The sequence below is a fragment of the Hydra vulgaris genome, chromosome 06, assembly GCF_038396675.1.
Source record: "Hydra vulgaris chromosome 06, alternate assembly HydraT2T_AEP".
Classification (NCBI taxonomy): Eukaryota; Metazoa; Cnidaria; class Hydrozoa; order Anthoathecata; family Hydridae; genus Hydra; species Hydra vulgaris.
The window spans coordinates 56,030,001-56,045,945 of NC_088925.1; the positions used below are offsets into that span (position 1 = coordinate 56,030,001).

The 15,945-nt window shown below is 30.4% G+C and overlaps 1 protein-coding gene across 2 annotated transcripts in view; it reads left to right on the forward strand.

Moving 5' to 3' along the window:
* LOC136081085 (uncharacterized) overlaps positions 1–15,945 on the forward strand; it is a 92,270-nt gene that overhangs the window by 26,973 nt on the left and 49,352 nt on the right. For both annotated transcript variants that reach the window (XM_065798376.1, XM_065798377.1), the window contains exon 4: positions 9,713–9,751. In XM_065798376.1, the coding sequence (XP_065654448.1) occupies positions 9,713–9,751 (39 nt within the window). The remainder of the gene's footprint in view (positions 1–9,712; positions 9,752–15,945) is intronic.

The window sequence follows — 15,945 nt, forward strand, 5'->3', positions numbered from 1 at the left end:
ATTGGCTGAAAAAAATTGAGTTTTATCTGAATTAAAGTTCACCAGCCACTGTGAGCCCCATGCTGTAGCAGAAGTAAGATCCTTTTCAAGCTCAAATGCCCCCTCCAAGCAATCAGAGGGAGTTGGTTTTTATTACGACAAGAATAAATGGTAGTGTCATCAGCAAAAAATGCAACCTTAGATGAGAGAATATCTGGAAGATCGTTAATTTAAATTAAAAAGAGTATAGGGCCAAGGATAGAACCTTGAGGAATCCCTGAAGTTACAGAATAAGAAGAAGAGTGTTGTCCATCGAGGACAACTTTTATGCTACGATTGGAAAGGAAGGATTCAATGATCTTAAAGATGTTGCTGGATACACCATAAGAAGAAAGCTTATGGAGAAGACCAGCATGCCAAACTTTATCAAAAGCTTTTGAAATGTCGAGAGCGATGGCCTTAACCTCTCCACCTTTATCTAATGCATGATAAAACCTATCAGTTATTACTGTTAACAAATCAGCTGTAGAACGAGAAGATCAAAATCCATTTTGATGGTCAGAGAGTAAGTGATTAGATTCAAGATGAGAAATTAAGTGTTTGTTAATTAAAGATTCAAAAACCTTGCTTTTGATAGGAAGAAGACTTATGGGACGGTAGTTAGGCGAATCATATCGCTCTCCAGAATTTTTGAAGATAGGGATAACAGATGCCGCTTTCCAGCAGGCTGGAAAGCAAGACTCTGATAAGCACTTGTTAAATAGTTTTGAGAGTATAGACGACAGCTCCGGAGAACACTTCTGCAAGACAATAACAGGTATGTTGTCCGCGCCACAAGCTGTTGAAGAGTCTAGGCAGGAAATTACTTTAGATACAGATACTGGAGTAATATGAATGTCAAGCAATGGACCAACCTGTTTGTTGGCAATATCAGGTAGAAAGCAACTAGTGGAATCAAGAGATGATATTGATGAAAAGTTTTTAGCAAACAATTCAGCTTTGTCTTTAGGTGAGGTGACAAAGTCTGAACCATACAAGAGAGGTGGAATTATAGATTTGCCCTTATTATTGATATTATTAAAGATTTTCCAGAAGTCACGAGAGTCTAATTTTTGAGATGAGATACAAGATTTCATGAACTGAGAATAGCAGGTTTTGGCTTTAGACAAAACCTTTTTACAATTATTTCTAGCAGTAATAAACATACGCCTGTTTTCTGGAGAACAGTAATAAACATACGCCTGTTTTCTGGAGAATTGTTTTGCTGATAAATATGGAAGTAACGGTATATATATATATATATGTACATATATATATATATATGTTCATATATATATATATATATATTTCAGATCAGGTTATCCTGCTACTGGTAACATGTAACCCAGTACAATCTGCTTCATGTCCTGCTGCCTTGTAGGATACGCCTTTTTAGGCAAAGGCTAGGAGATGCCAACTCCGATTTAAAACACCCCCTGCCTTGGGGCTCTTGGTTGAGTAAAGGCTAGAGATGGTGTCTCGATAAAAATACTCATCTTGGGCAGATGTTAAATGCACCCAGCTACTGTCTTGTAGAAGGCCTCCTAGGCAAAGACTTAAGGGGTAAACAGATTCTATCTGTTGACCAGCCTCGCACCCCTTCTTCATCTATTAGGCTGGCGCAGATGTATTTTTAATACATTGTTTCCAGTTTAGGATGTTGAATGCTGGATTTTCTTGACTCAATGCATGGGTTTGCTTGTGTCACTGTTTTTATGACTAGGCAACTCACTCTATTATCTCCTTATGAGGGTACAGCTCTAAAACTCAGTTTTATGGTTCTGAGGCCGGCTGGTAGTCAGGTTTCCCGAACTCTGTGGTAGCTCTCAAAGAGGCTGATTCTATCAACAGCTGAAAAATATCAAAGTATTAACAGTGCCATGTTGCGCATGGATGGTGTCCCTGTTTGTACTTTTGGTGTGCATTGCGGAGGCCACATTTGGAGCCCTTTGTTACGGCTTAGGGTTTATTAGTAGTAATAAGGCAATTGCTTGGGCTATTAAACAGTGTTCTGAGTACTATCTATGCTTTGAGTCAAGTTCTTCAATCTAATTTAAAAATGAATAAAGTACCAAAAACTATAAAACACAAAAAACCATCATCATCACCAAGTTCTCTAAACCTATCATTCACTAATATTCGTGGTCTTCGAAGTATTTTTTCTCCTGTTGAGTCTTATCTCTTGCAAAGTTCACCAGACCTACTTGCTCTTTGTGAGACTAATTTGAGTTCGGCTGTCTCATCTTGTGATCTTAGTGTTGATGGTTATCTTCCTCTGATTCGTAAAGACTCCAATAGTCACATGCTTGGCCTGGGCATTTACATTCGTAAGAATTCACCTGTTTGTCGTGAAACTAGGTTTGAATCCACAGACTATTCTTTCATGTGCTTTCGTTTAGCACCACTTCACTCTATTGCCTTTCTCTTTGTTCTATATCGATCTCCTTCATCTCAAGACTGTACTCTTTTTGATGTTATTTCTGATCATATTGACCAAGCCCTCTCTCTTTATCCATCAGCTAATATAGTTGTTGTCGGTGACTTTAATGCTCACCACTCTGAATGGCTTGGCTTTAGTGTCAGTGACTCTGCAGGCATTAAAGCCCACAACTTTTGCCTTTCTCAATCCCTAACTCAAATAGTCAACTTTCCAACTCGCTTTCCTGACAACCCTAATCATTTACCTTCTCTACTCGACTTATGTCTTGTTTCTGATCCTAGTCAGTGCTCAGTTTCTCCACATTCACCCTTAGGTGCTTCTGATCACAGTTTGATCTCTTTAAAACTAATATCTCATTCTTCTTCATCACCTGAATACCCCTACTATCGAACCTCTTACAACTACAGTAAAGCTGACTGGGATTCTTTCCGTGATTTTCTTCGTGATGGCCCTTGGGTAGAAATCTTTCAACTTCCTGTCGACAAATGTGCTTCTTATATAACTTCGTGGATTCAGGCTGGCATGGAATCTTTTATTCCCTCTCGACGATTCCAGGTCAAGCCTCACTCTTCTCCATGGTTTTCCTCACACTGTGCTGCTGCGATTGCCAATCGAAACCGTTACTTCCATATTTATCAGCAAAACAATTCTCCAGAAAACAGACGTCTGTTTATTACTGCTAGAAACAACTGTAAAAAGGTTTTGTCTAACGCCAAAACCCGCTATTCTCAGGTCATGAAATCTCGTATCTCATCTCAAAAATTAGGCTCTCGTGACTTCTGGAGAATCTTTAATAATATCAATAAAAAGGGCAAATCTATAATTCCACCTCTCTTGTATGGTTCAGACTTTGTCACCTCACCTAAAGACAAAGCCGAACTGTTTGCTAAAAACTTTTCATCAATATCATCTCTTGATTCCACTAATTGCGTTCTACCTGATATTGCCAACAAACAGGTTGATTCATTGCTTGACATTCATATCACTTCAGCATCTGTATCTAAAGTGATTTCCTGTCTAGACTCTTCTACAGCTTGTGGCCCAGACAACATACCTGTTATTGTCTTGCAGAAGTGTTCTCCAGAGCTGTCGTCTATACTCTCAAAACTATTCAACAAGTGCTTATCAGAGTCTTGTTTTCCAGCCTGCTGGAAAGCCGCATCTGTTATCCCTATCTTCAAAAATTCTGGGGAGCGATCTGATTCGTCTAACTACCGTCCCATAAGTCTTCTTCCTATCATAAGCAAGGTTTTTGAATCTTTAATTAACAAACACTTAATTTCTCATCTTGAATCTAATAACTTACTTTCTGACCATCAATATGGATTTCGATCTTCTCGTTCTACAGCTGATTTGCTAACAGTAATAACTGACTGGTTTTATCGTGCATTAGATGAAGGTGGAGAGGTTAAGGCCATCGCTCTTGACATTTCAAAAGCGTTTGATAAAGTTTGGCATGCTGGTCTTCTCCATAAGCTTTCTTCTTATGGTGTATCCGGCAACATCTTTAAGATCATTGAATCCTTCCTTTCCAATCGTAGCATAAAAGTTGTCCTCGATGGACAACACTCTTCTTCCTATTCTGTAACTTCAGGGGTTCCTCAAGGTTCTATCCTATGCCCTATACTCTTTTTAATTTACATTAACGATCTTCCAGATATTCTCACATCTAAGGTGGCATTGTTTGCTGATGATACTACCATTTATTCTTGTCGTGATAAGAAACCAACACCCTCTGATTACCTGGAGGGGGCATTTGAGCTTGAAAGGGATCTCACTTCTGCTACAGCATGGGGCTCACAGTGGCTGGTGAACTTTAATTCAGATAAAACTCAATTTTTTTCAGCCAATCGTTATCGCAATAATTTAGATCTTCCTATATTTATGAGTACTCGATGAGTCACCTACTCTTCATCTTCTAGGATTAACTCTTACTTCCAATCTTTCTTGGAAACCATATATCAAATCGGTTGCAAAATTAGCATCTGCTAAGGTTGCATCTCTTTATCGAGCTCGCCACTTTCTTACTCTGGATTCTATTCTCTACCTCTATAAATCTCAAACTAGGCCTTGTATGGAATACTGTTGCCATATCTGGGGCGGATCTTCTAATGATGCCCTTTCTCTTTTAGACAAGGTGCAAAAACGCATTGTAAACATAGTTGGACCTGCTCTTGCAGCCAACCTACAACCATTATCACATCGTCGTAATGTTGCTTCTCTTTCTCTTTTCTACAAATACTATAATGGGCACTGCTCGAAAGTGCTAACGTCTCTTGTGCCATCCACTAAAATTCATTCTCGTGTTACTCGTCATTCAATTAAGTGTCATCCTTTTTCTGTGACTGTTCCTAAGTGCTCCAAAAACGCTTATTCGTCTAGTTTTTTTCCTTGAACATCAGCTCTTTGGAATTCGCTTCCTTCATCTTGCTTTCCTGATTCATATAATTTGCAATCTTTTAAATCGTCCGTCAATCGTTATCTTGCTCTACAATCTTCATCTTTTCTCTTACAGTAACTTCCAACTTTAATTAGTGGCTGCTTGCAGCCTTGTTGGAAGCGAAGATGTTTAAAAAAAAAAAAAATATATATATATATATATATATATATATATATATATATATATATATATATATATATATATTCAAGCCTTTCTGGGAAGCGCCTGCGGTCGCCTGCCTTTTTGATCCACGTTTAAAATAATTTTTTTATACTAACTGACCACGGCAGTTCGCATCTTTTAACTTATAAAGCTTTTCAATAGTTCATGGTAAAAAGATTAACTTATTTACTAAAAAAACAATACTTAAATAAGAAAAGAAAATTGTAATCAAATATCAAGTTTAATTAAATCAACTATAAAACTTATTAATTAAAATAAGTAAATTAAAAAAAAAAATTTTAATAAAATTTTTTATAACTTTTTTATTCATTTTTTTTCTCGAGTCGTTGTTTTTTTTTTTTTTTTTTGTTAATCGTTGTTGAAAAAAATGTCTTTTATAACCATTTAACAACAGTTGAAAGTTTTGATATGCAATTTATTCACGATTTTCATCTGTCCATATCATTAGGAAACTAATTTGCTATGTACTCTAGAACTATAAGAAATTTTGTCAATTGTTTTTTCTTAAGCTTATTCATTTATTATGTTAATACATTTATTCTTTTATTAAGTTTATTCAATTTTATGTCTTTTTGCTTTTAAAAAAGATTTTGCTATATTTGACATTTTTTCTCAATACTTATATAATAAAAAAATAAGATAATAAAGTGTTATTTTTTTGTAAAAAATATAATTTGATTAATAAATTTTGTTAATGACGGTACAAGTTAAGTTAAAGAATAACATAGTTCTTTAATAAATGTATTTACCGCATTTGATGCATGTATGAAATTGTTTCTTTTATATTGCCTAATTTCCAATGTTAATACAAATTACTTGAGATAATAAACATAACGTTTGCTCTGTTTAAATAAATGTATTTAAAAACTTAAACATAAGTTTTAAATAGGCTCCTAAAAATTTCGCTAAGAAAATGCAGTAAATAAACAATGCTCTAGCCCACAAAATTTTTGCAGCATCGTTTTACTTTTTTACATGAAAAACTTGTTTAAAAAAAAATAAAATTTTTCACAAATAAATAGCAATTACTTTTATCGCTTTCCTGTCCATTGATAAAAACAGTAAAGTTTAACAAAGACATTTGTAATACAAATTTAAAAACTGTGTCTGTGTTTCTAACACAATTTATAAAGTATTTCCTTTAGATACTAACTGAAAAAAGTTGCGATAAAATTGTATATAAAAAATATTTTTATTTTCATTATATTCTTATCTACTTTTTTCCTTGACTTGTATTTATTTTGGTATTGGTAAATAACAAACGCTCTAAAAATAAGAAAACAAAAACAGTAAATATTTTGGTATATTAAAAACAATTTTCTTTTTTTAATTATTAAATTTTTTTTAGCCTGTTTTATTTAGGTTTTCTATTATTGTATTGCCTTCGGTTCTTTTCTTTGAGTAATGCTGATTTATTCTCTAGTTTCTTAAACCTATATTTTGCAGCAAATTTTTAAAGCGCTTACTATAAAAATTACACGCGATTCCCAGGAAGGCTTATATATATATATATGTATATATATATATGTATATATATATATATATGTATATATATATATATATATATATATATATATATATATATATATATATATATACATATATATACATATATATATAGTATATATAAAGTATAGATATATATACATGTATTAGGGTGTTTCAAAAAATTACAATTTCAATCGTTGTAATAGTTCCTTTTTCCTCATTATTTTAATGATTATCAAACAAGACAACAACATTTTTATTTTTATACTTTAGTTTAGCTTTACCAACAAGCCAATGAAAAGCACCAACATGTCAAAATCTTACCCTGTTTTCCAAATTATTCAAATAGTTAATTACAAATATCATATAACATTCCTGTTATGGTTTCTTTAGAGTTAACACTTCGTAAAATTAAAATGCTAACTCATACTGCAAACAACAAAAGATGTACACTTCAACAATAAGCTAAAATGAAGCCAAAGAATCATGGAAAGTTTTCTTCTTGAAATTTGAGATTTTAAGTCAGTGCTTTTTGACTGTTTGCAATAGGTATTGTCTTTATGTTTTATCCTTTGTAATTGTATAACAGCAGCCATAAATGCTATTCTCCAACCAGCTGTCAATTTCAACCTATTGGTCATTGCAGATATTTTTGAAGTCTTTAACAGGTTTTTTAAAAGCTGAAGTGTTACCATATCATTCTTCTTTGCCACACTTGTCCAGCATTTCTCTTTTACATGACATTTAAGTTCCTCCTCTTCTGGTAAATATAGAACTGCTATCAGTGTTTTAATTTCATGATTGTTGACCTGAGTATTCACCAAGGAGGTTTAATAAAGAGGAGTGGGTGTCAAATGACTTTTTTGAAGCCAGTTTTTAAAACAGCAACCATCTTGGTTTACCCAAAATATTTCACGGAACTCAAAACATTATTAAAAACTTTATTAAAACCTAGTCAAAAGATTGCACCTAGTGATTGAATTATTTGTCAGTTTATGTTTTGCAGCTTATACTATCTTATAAAGAATTATTACTTATTTAATAATTATATACTATCTTATAAAGAATTATTTGCTTACTTATTGCCTTTTTTAGCTTATTTTAATAAAATTCGGAATTCTAAAATTGACATTCAGATAGCTGAATTTCAACACGATACTAGAAAATATTGTATTTCAGATAGTATTAAAGATTTTTGAGAAAAATAACCTTATGTTAGTGAGTTTTTATTAAAATATTATTCCTTTAAGCTTTATGCTGATGATAGTGAATTAATAGCCAGGATATCAAATAAAGAAGATTTCCGAAAATTACAAACAGAAATAAATGCAATTGTAACTTGGACAGAAATTTGGCTCATGAAATTGAATGTTGATAAATGTAAAGTTATGGATTTTGGCTATCGTAACCCTAAATTTAGTTGCATTATATCCTTTGGAAAAACTTGTTATGCCTTAGTCTCAATAGACTCTGAATGCGACCTTGGTGTGGCAATCACTTCTCATCTCAATTGGAAAATGCATGGAACAAAATGTGCTTCCAAAGTCAACAGTATCTTATCATGGATGAAAGGTACTTTCCTGTGTAGGGATATAAACCTCTGTAAAAATTTATACATAGCCTATGTTAGACCTCATTTAAAGTTTGCGGTGCCTGCATGTAATGCTTACTCAAAAAACGCATGATCAACATATTGATATGATATATTGATATATTGATATAAAAAACATATTGATATGATATATGATATATTGATATAAAAAAGAGCATGTTCAACATATGGCCACGAAAGTCTCTCACTCTCTTAAAAATTTTGATTATGAAAAAAGATTGGAAATTCTTTATCTTACTGCTTTAACAAACAGAAAAGTGTGTGAAGACTGCATTCAACAGTACAAAGTTGATAATAAATTAGACTATGTTAACTGATATACCAAACCAGAAACTATTGCTCCACAACAAGGACAATGTAAACAATTACATCGCGAAATTATAAAAAACTGTGCACACCTACACAACTTTTTCACTAACAGAGTTGCCAATCACTCGAATAATTTGAACGATTCAACTGTGTTTAAGAAAAGTGTTGAAAGTTTTAAGAAAAATTTTGGCAGAAAGAAAAATCAAAATAAGATACAACAATTAACAACAACCGGCACTAAGCCCCTGATCTACTTATAGCAGAACATGTACTCATGTTTTGTTCCAGGAGTTTCTCTCCTTGCAGTGGGTAATAATAATAATATATACGTATAGATATATACATATAAAATATATATATATAATATATATATATATATATATATATATTTATATATATATATATATATATATATATATATATATATATATATATATATATATATATATATATATATATATATATATATATATATATATATATACTCTGGCTTGGTTGTCTCTAATTTTTAACCTAAAATGTAAACTTTATGCTTTTAAAAATAAAGTTAATTTAGTGGACCTGAACAAGTTTAAAAACATTAAAAGAAAAAAATTTTAAATTTATAAACTGCCTGCCCAAATCAAAACCCTCAGTCGGTGTAGCATTACTCCTCTCATGTTCTACTTATTTGTCAGTTGTTGTAGCAGCGTTCCTCATATGTTCTACTTATTTATCAGTCAATGTATGTACACTAAAATAAAAAAAAGTTAAAAATTAAAATTAAAAAAATAAAAACAAAATAAAGCATTAAAAAAATAAAAGCAAACACATTCTGCATTAATAAAAATAAATTATTCTAATCAATTAAGTTTGTGTTTTAGCGGTAATTAAAATTTTTTTTTTTTTTGCAATTAATAATGATTTTAAGTTTTAAACAACACCGGGCATGTTGTATAATAGTTAAAAGTAAATAAAAGTTATGTAGTTCATTGTAAATATATGTAAACATCATACTAATATAGGGAGCTGCAAGAGCTTTAGTGCATACATCAACTGATATAAAGAGAACATGGGAGTTGTTGCTATTTAAAAGAGAGCTTAGGTTAGGTTGGTTTTGTTAGCAATATTTAGTTTTGATTATTCTTTAATTTTTTCCTTATATATATTTTACAGCAATAATCATACAAAAAAGTAGATTGTAGTTCAGAGAAATTTATTTAAATTTTTTTTTAATGTAAAGATGAAAATTTTTAAAGACTTAAAGGACCAAAAGGATTCAGTAAGTTTTTTTTTTTTTTGCAATTGTTTAAATTGTCATTTATAATCTTTTGTTTGAGTTATTAATAATAATTATGGTATAATCTTTTATTATTGTTTATATGCTTTTAAGGATTAAACTTATATGAAGATATAAGTTTAATCCTTTTTTATTTATAAACAATAAGAGTTAATATCATAACTCGCGACACTCTTTAACATTTTTACAATTTTTGAGTTTTCACAAACATTTTCAAATAATCGGCGCGAATAGAAATTTACAAATCATTAACTATACAAAAACGTCATTGCAAGTAATGGAAGGTTTTTTATTGATTTTTACTGATTGTGCTCATTTTTATTACTATTATTTTTGTTAACTAGTGGTGTTATAATAAAGCACAAGTTCGTTATGAAATTAAAAAAAAAGTTGGTTTTTAAACATGTTTTTGAGGCCCAATACAATTAAATATTTGTTAGATGCTTTTTATCTCATGCAGTTCACCCACTTCAAGCCCTGGCTATTTAAAAGGAGTTTGTATAGGATTAGCTAAGTTTCCTTGCCAACCATTATTCTTGTTAACCTCCTGCCATCATGTTGGAGAGCTTCATATAGCCGTAGCCATAAATAAAACTGTTAAGCTGGGAAATAAAGTATAATTTATAATAAATAATATATAAGTTTCTAATTTCAAAATTATTTAAATATAGATTTTTGAAAAGTGCAGAGATTACTATGATCTTGCAGAAAAAAATCAGACCATTAGATTAAAATTCACAAATATGGAGCTGTTTCACTCGCCTTAAATTTTATGAAATTCAGGTTGCATTTCTCTAAAATCAGGCATGTTTTTATTCTGAGTAATAAAATACTCAAAGAGGTTAATAAAATGGCTGACTAAATTTTTCTATTCTGCATTTTTAAAGTAAAACTTAATTTCATATGTTTTGATATTTTACTCTTATTATTTAACTATAATTTATGTCATAAAGTAACAAATTGTTTAAAAACTATGGTTGCAAAATGGTTTAAATCAGATTTAAAATATAAAGAAAATAACTCTAAACCAATTTTTTTTTCATTGACAGACTTTTTTTAAAACCAGTAGAAGTATAATAAAAACAAAATCGTTAGAAATAGCATTTTGATTTTATCTTGTCAAAAATAAATGTAATAAGTATTTAGCAATGTCATTTTAAACCTTTTTTTTTCTACGTTGCATTATTTTTAACTTTTAAGATCAACAAGACTATTGACAAGTATATTGAGCCTGCTGCAGATGTGAAATTCAAATCACGGTAAAACCTTAGAGGTGTTTGGTGCTGGCGTTAGCATCTTTTGACTAAGATCACAATGTAAAAAGCGGATGAGACTCACTCAGACTTTTTAGGTACAATGAATTCCAAAACTTTTAAAATCTTTCAAAGTTGCTAACAGCTCATCAGAACTCACAGCAAAATCGTGAATCTATTAAGCATAGTTTAAGAAATTTCTTAGACTATGCTTAATAGATTTTAAAAATAAATTGCAGAGTAGGATATTTATTTCTTAAACATATTTCTTGTTTTAAAAAAAATATTTCTTAATAAAAAATTCAATTTTGGTGTGCTTACAGTAAAATTTTTTCAAGATAATGTAGAGCGTGTGACGAGCATGGAAAAGTGTCAGAAGCTACTTCAAATAAAGAGTTCTTGTAAAGAACTATTAAAAAAGAAGAAGAGTCGATTCAAGGAGCTAGCTAAGGCAAATGCTTTCACGCTTTCTCGTTATTGAATGGTTCTAATAAATTGATTTTGATCGATATCTAACTGCAAACTCTGAACCTTAAAAGTACATTTGAAAATTATTTTTTTACATATTTTCTTGAGATGTTTGTCTTAAGCTGAAAATTTATATGTATATTAATATTTATTGCACATTTGCAGTGTTTAATTGCTGAATTCTGAAGCAAATTTGCTTCAGAAACAAGAGATCTGTGACAGTAATGAATCCAGCATTTTTTGGTGTCTGAGATAGCTAACATGGAGCAAAATCTAAACATTTGTATGTTTATACTTATGTCAAGTAATGATGCTTTTTAAAACGTTGCAATGATTAGAGGCTGGGAACAAAAAAAAAACCTAAGATTTTATCCCCCCTGCGCCAAACATGAAAGTAACAAGTTGATGAAATAGTTTTTTTTCCTAATTTAAACTAAGTTTATATTCATCAATAAATTTTAAGTATTGTTTTACAATCTCTAAGCATTCAAAAATAATGACTATGTAAAATATGTAACCCCCTTAAATTGAGGGGGTTTAAACTTAATATGGTTATAATTTATGAACTCTGAGAGATATTACTATAACACTTAAAATTTATCAATTAATATAAACAAAGTTGAGAATTTCAGAAAAATTAATTAAACCAACTTGTTGCTCTCACATTTGAGGCAGCGGAATGAAACTTTAGGGCTTTTTTAGTTTCCAGCCTCCAATCAGAGCAATATTTTGCAAAGCATCATTATTTGACATGAGTATAAACATAAAAATGTTTTGAGTTTGCGTCGTGTCTGTTAGCTATCTCAAACTCCAAAAAATGCTGGATCCTTCACTGATCTGTGGTTCAAGCCTACACAAGGCTTTTTTTCCACATTAAGGAAGCGTAAACTTTCTAGTTAAATGCTCTTCTGTGGTGCTCTTTGATGCGACCATTATGTTTTCTGGAGCACCTAAAACAACCACAAAAAAAATAAGTATATATATTTTAAACCACATTGAAATATTTTGATCTAGTTTAGTTAACAACAAAAGATCAAAAGTCCTTTACCCAATTTTTCAAGGAAACCATTTTGGATTTGGATTTGTTTGATCCAAAGCTCCAGTACCAGTATTTTGAAAAAAACAAACATCATTTGATAACAAAATGAGGCAAAAATCATTAGGTTTGTTGTATGTTTGGAAAATAGCCTAAAGATCAACAAAAAATCACTTTACAGTAGCCAAAGTGTTAATTTATCTACTGTAAACAGTGTAAGATAGGCTTGACTTTGAAACGTTGATAGGGAATAAAAGATTCCATTCCAGCCTGAATCCAAGAAGTTACATAAGAAGCACATATGTCAGCATAAAGATGAAAAATTTATACCCAAAGACCATCATGAAGAAATACACACAAAGTAATAAAGTAATTTTTATTTGCTTTTTGTTTTTTAGTTTCATATCATTTAAGTATTAATGAAAAAAATATAAGAACATGCGCACTCCGACAACGGGTCAATTTATTCTCAAGCCCCAATAATTTAGTCTTAAATACTTGCTAAATACCAAAAAACCTATGCAATCATATTTGCAATCAGATTGTATAGATGAAATTTAAATTTTAGAGATTCATAATTTAGTTTTGCCCTAGGGCTCCAAGTTAGCTTGAAATGGCCCTGTATAAAATAATTTCAAAAACCACAAGCATAGAATAAACAAACAAACAAACAAAAAATACTATTGAAATACATAGCCAAAAGTTTTACTAGGTATAAATATTGCTAACATGCAATGAATAAGATAAAACTTTAAGTTAGGAAACAAAAAATTACCACGATACCATTTAAATAATTAATAGGTGCTGTATAAAAGTTGTAATAGTACATGTTTGTGTTATTAATTAAACAAAAAAAATTATTGAATACATTAAATTGCATAAATATATACAGGAATTTTAAGATTATTAATTGACATAATCTACTTTAAGTAGTTTAGTAGGAAACCCATAGTCATTTAAACCGACTATTTGATTTTTAAAAGTTGACTAATTTTGACTTTCAACTAGTCAACTTTTAGTCGATTTGGTCGAAGTTGATAACAACACTAATAAAGAGAGAGGGCTTAATGAATTTGATCAGAAGTAATATTGAAATAAGTGCAGTCTAGAGATAAAGGAGAGCAATATAGAAACAGAAAAATTGTAATAGAGCGAAGTGGTGCTAAACGAAAGCAAATAAAAGAATAGTCTGTATATTCAAACTTAGTTTCCAACATATGGTTGAATTCTTACGCATGTAAATGCCTAGGCCAAGCATATGACAAAAGTCTTGTCTTGTGCAACCCTCGGAATTAGGAAACTTGAGGTCGGCAATAGTTTGCCGACCTCAATCTTTTAGAGGTCGGCATCTGGTCAGCAAAAAAAATTGATACAAAACATCAAAACAATCAAACACTTTGAGGTTGGCAGTTAGGCCGGCATTGCCGAATGCCGACCCTAATTCCGAGGTTTGTATATATATATATATATATATATATATATATATATATATATATATATATATATATATATATATATATATATATATATATATATATATATATATATATATATATATATATATATATATATATATAAATTAGTAAAAAACACTTTTCTAACTTTTTTCTTTAACTTGAGATTTCACCATTGCTGGATCATCAGGAAGAGTTACTAAATCTCAAAAAAAATTCAATTTATATCAATTTATAGAAAAAAATATTTTACAGGAAGTTATGAATTATTATAAAAAAAATTTTAATTACTTTTAATTAATTTTAATTAATTTTTAATTAATTTTAATTTGATATATGGAATCTGCCATAAAACAAGCTGCATGACAGGCACTGGGCTGATAAATTTTAAAATCTTTTAACTTATCAGAGTTGATGTTAAAATAAAAAGCAAGATATTTGACAAGATGCTTGTAATCATCCCTTGGAAAAGTTGTGTTATTCAGAGAAAACTCTATAAAACTCTTTGCTTCAAAATATAACTTGTATATGCCTGAACCAAAAGTGAGTGAATTCTCAGAAATTTAAATTTATATTTAGCATCAGGAGCAGAAATTAATGCCTAAAATTCCTCCCATTGCTTCCTTAAGTTGGATCAAAGTGTATTATTTGGGCATTTGCTCTTAATCCCAGTTATTGCTTTATGCACATGAGTAATGTGCAGTTCGTAAATATGGCGTTGACACATTAACCAAAGTAGTGTTTTCTTTAAAATTCTTGTTAAAATCATAATTGTTCCTTCCAATCTGCCTGGTCGGGTACTTCAAAATACTCCAATAGATTTTGTATAACTAAAACCTGATCAAGTGCTTTTCCAGTCTTACTTTGTACAACTCCAAGAAAAAGATTATCTTTTTGCCTAAATTTTGGGCTTGTAACAGAAACAGCAATTCAATCAGGGTTAATTTTCTGCTTAAGTTTTTCTTCAATATGGCTAACTACTTTATGATCAAAATGGAGAACAAGTTTTTTACCTCTTCATCTCTATAAATTTCTCGTATTTCAATACCTTTGTGTGCTACAGTTTCATAGCGTTTCTGCCTCACAGTCTCTCTATTTAATTTTAAATCTTTTATTTCTACACCTAAGTAGTTCATTACACAAGCAATAAACATAGTTTGATCTCTGTAACTTATCCCTTTTCTTACACTTAAAGGTGTTATAAGACCATCTCTGGTAATAATATTATGATCAATAATGGTAGTTGCATTTGCTTGTTTTTCTTTATTCATTTTAGATGTTTGGATTTCACTGGAGTTGTCTTATGTCTGCTTCGAAACTCATATCTTTAGAATCTAGATAAAATATAAACTATAAAGGAGTTTTTTTACAAAGGCTTGATAAGGACATAAACAATTTAATAAAACAAATAAATACCTAATTCTAAACATATTCTTCCTTTATTGCAGTTTGGTTTCACTTCCAGACTAATTTCACTAATCAGCTGAAAGACATTTATTGACTTCAAGGCATACAGCAATATCTTCTTCAATTTTCATTATGCGTTCAAAAGACCTTCCATTATACCCTAAAAAAAATTGCTTATAGTTATATATTAACATACACTACACATTAAATCTTAGTAAAATATTATTATTCAGATCTACATATATTACAAAATAATGTTATATGCCTTTAATTTTTTATTTTCTGATATCTATCTTCCGAGTTAGTTTTTCTTGTTAAACCATAAGCTGCCACTTTTTGTGAAGTTTTACAAATTTTTCAAGAATTTTTGATTCAGAAATTAAATACAGTACAATCTCTCTAATTCGAATTTATGGCAAAAAAATAGAAGTTTGAATTAGAGAGATTTTCGAATTATAGAAAGTTAACTTTTTTTCAAAGATTCTTTTCAAAGTAACGAATAGAAATCAAACAAACAAACAAATAGTAATTCTTAGGCCTTAAAGCAATATATATTAT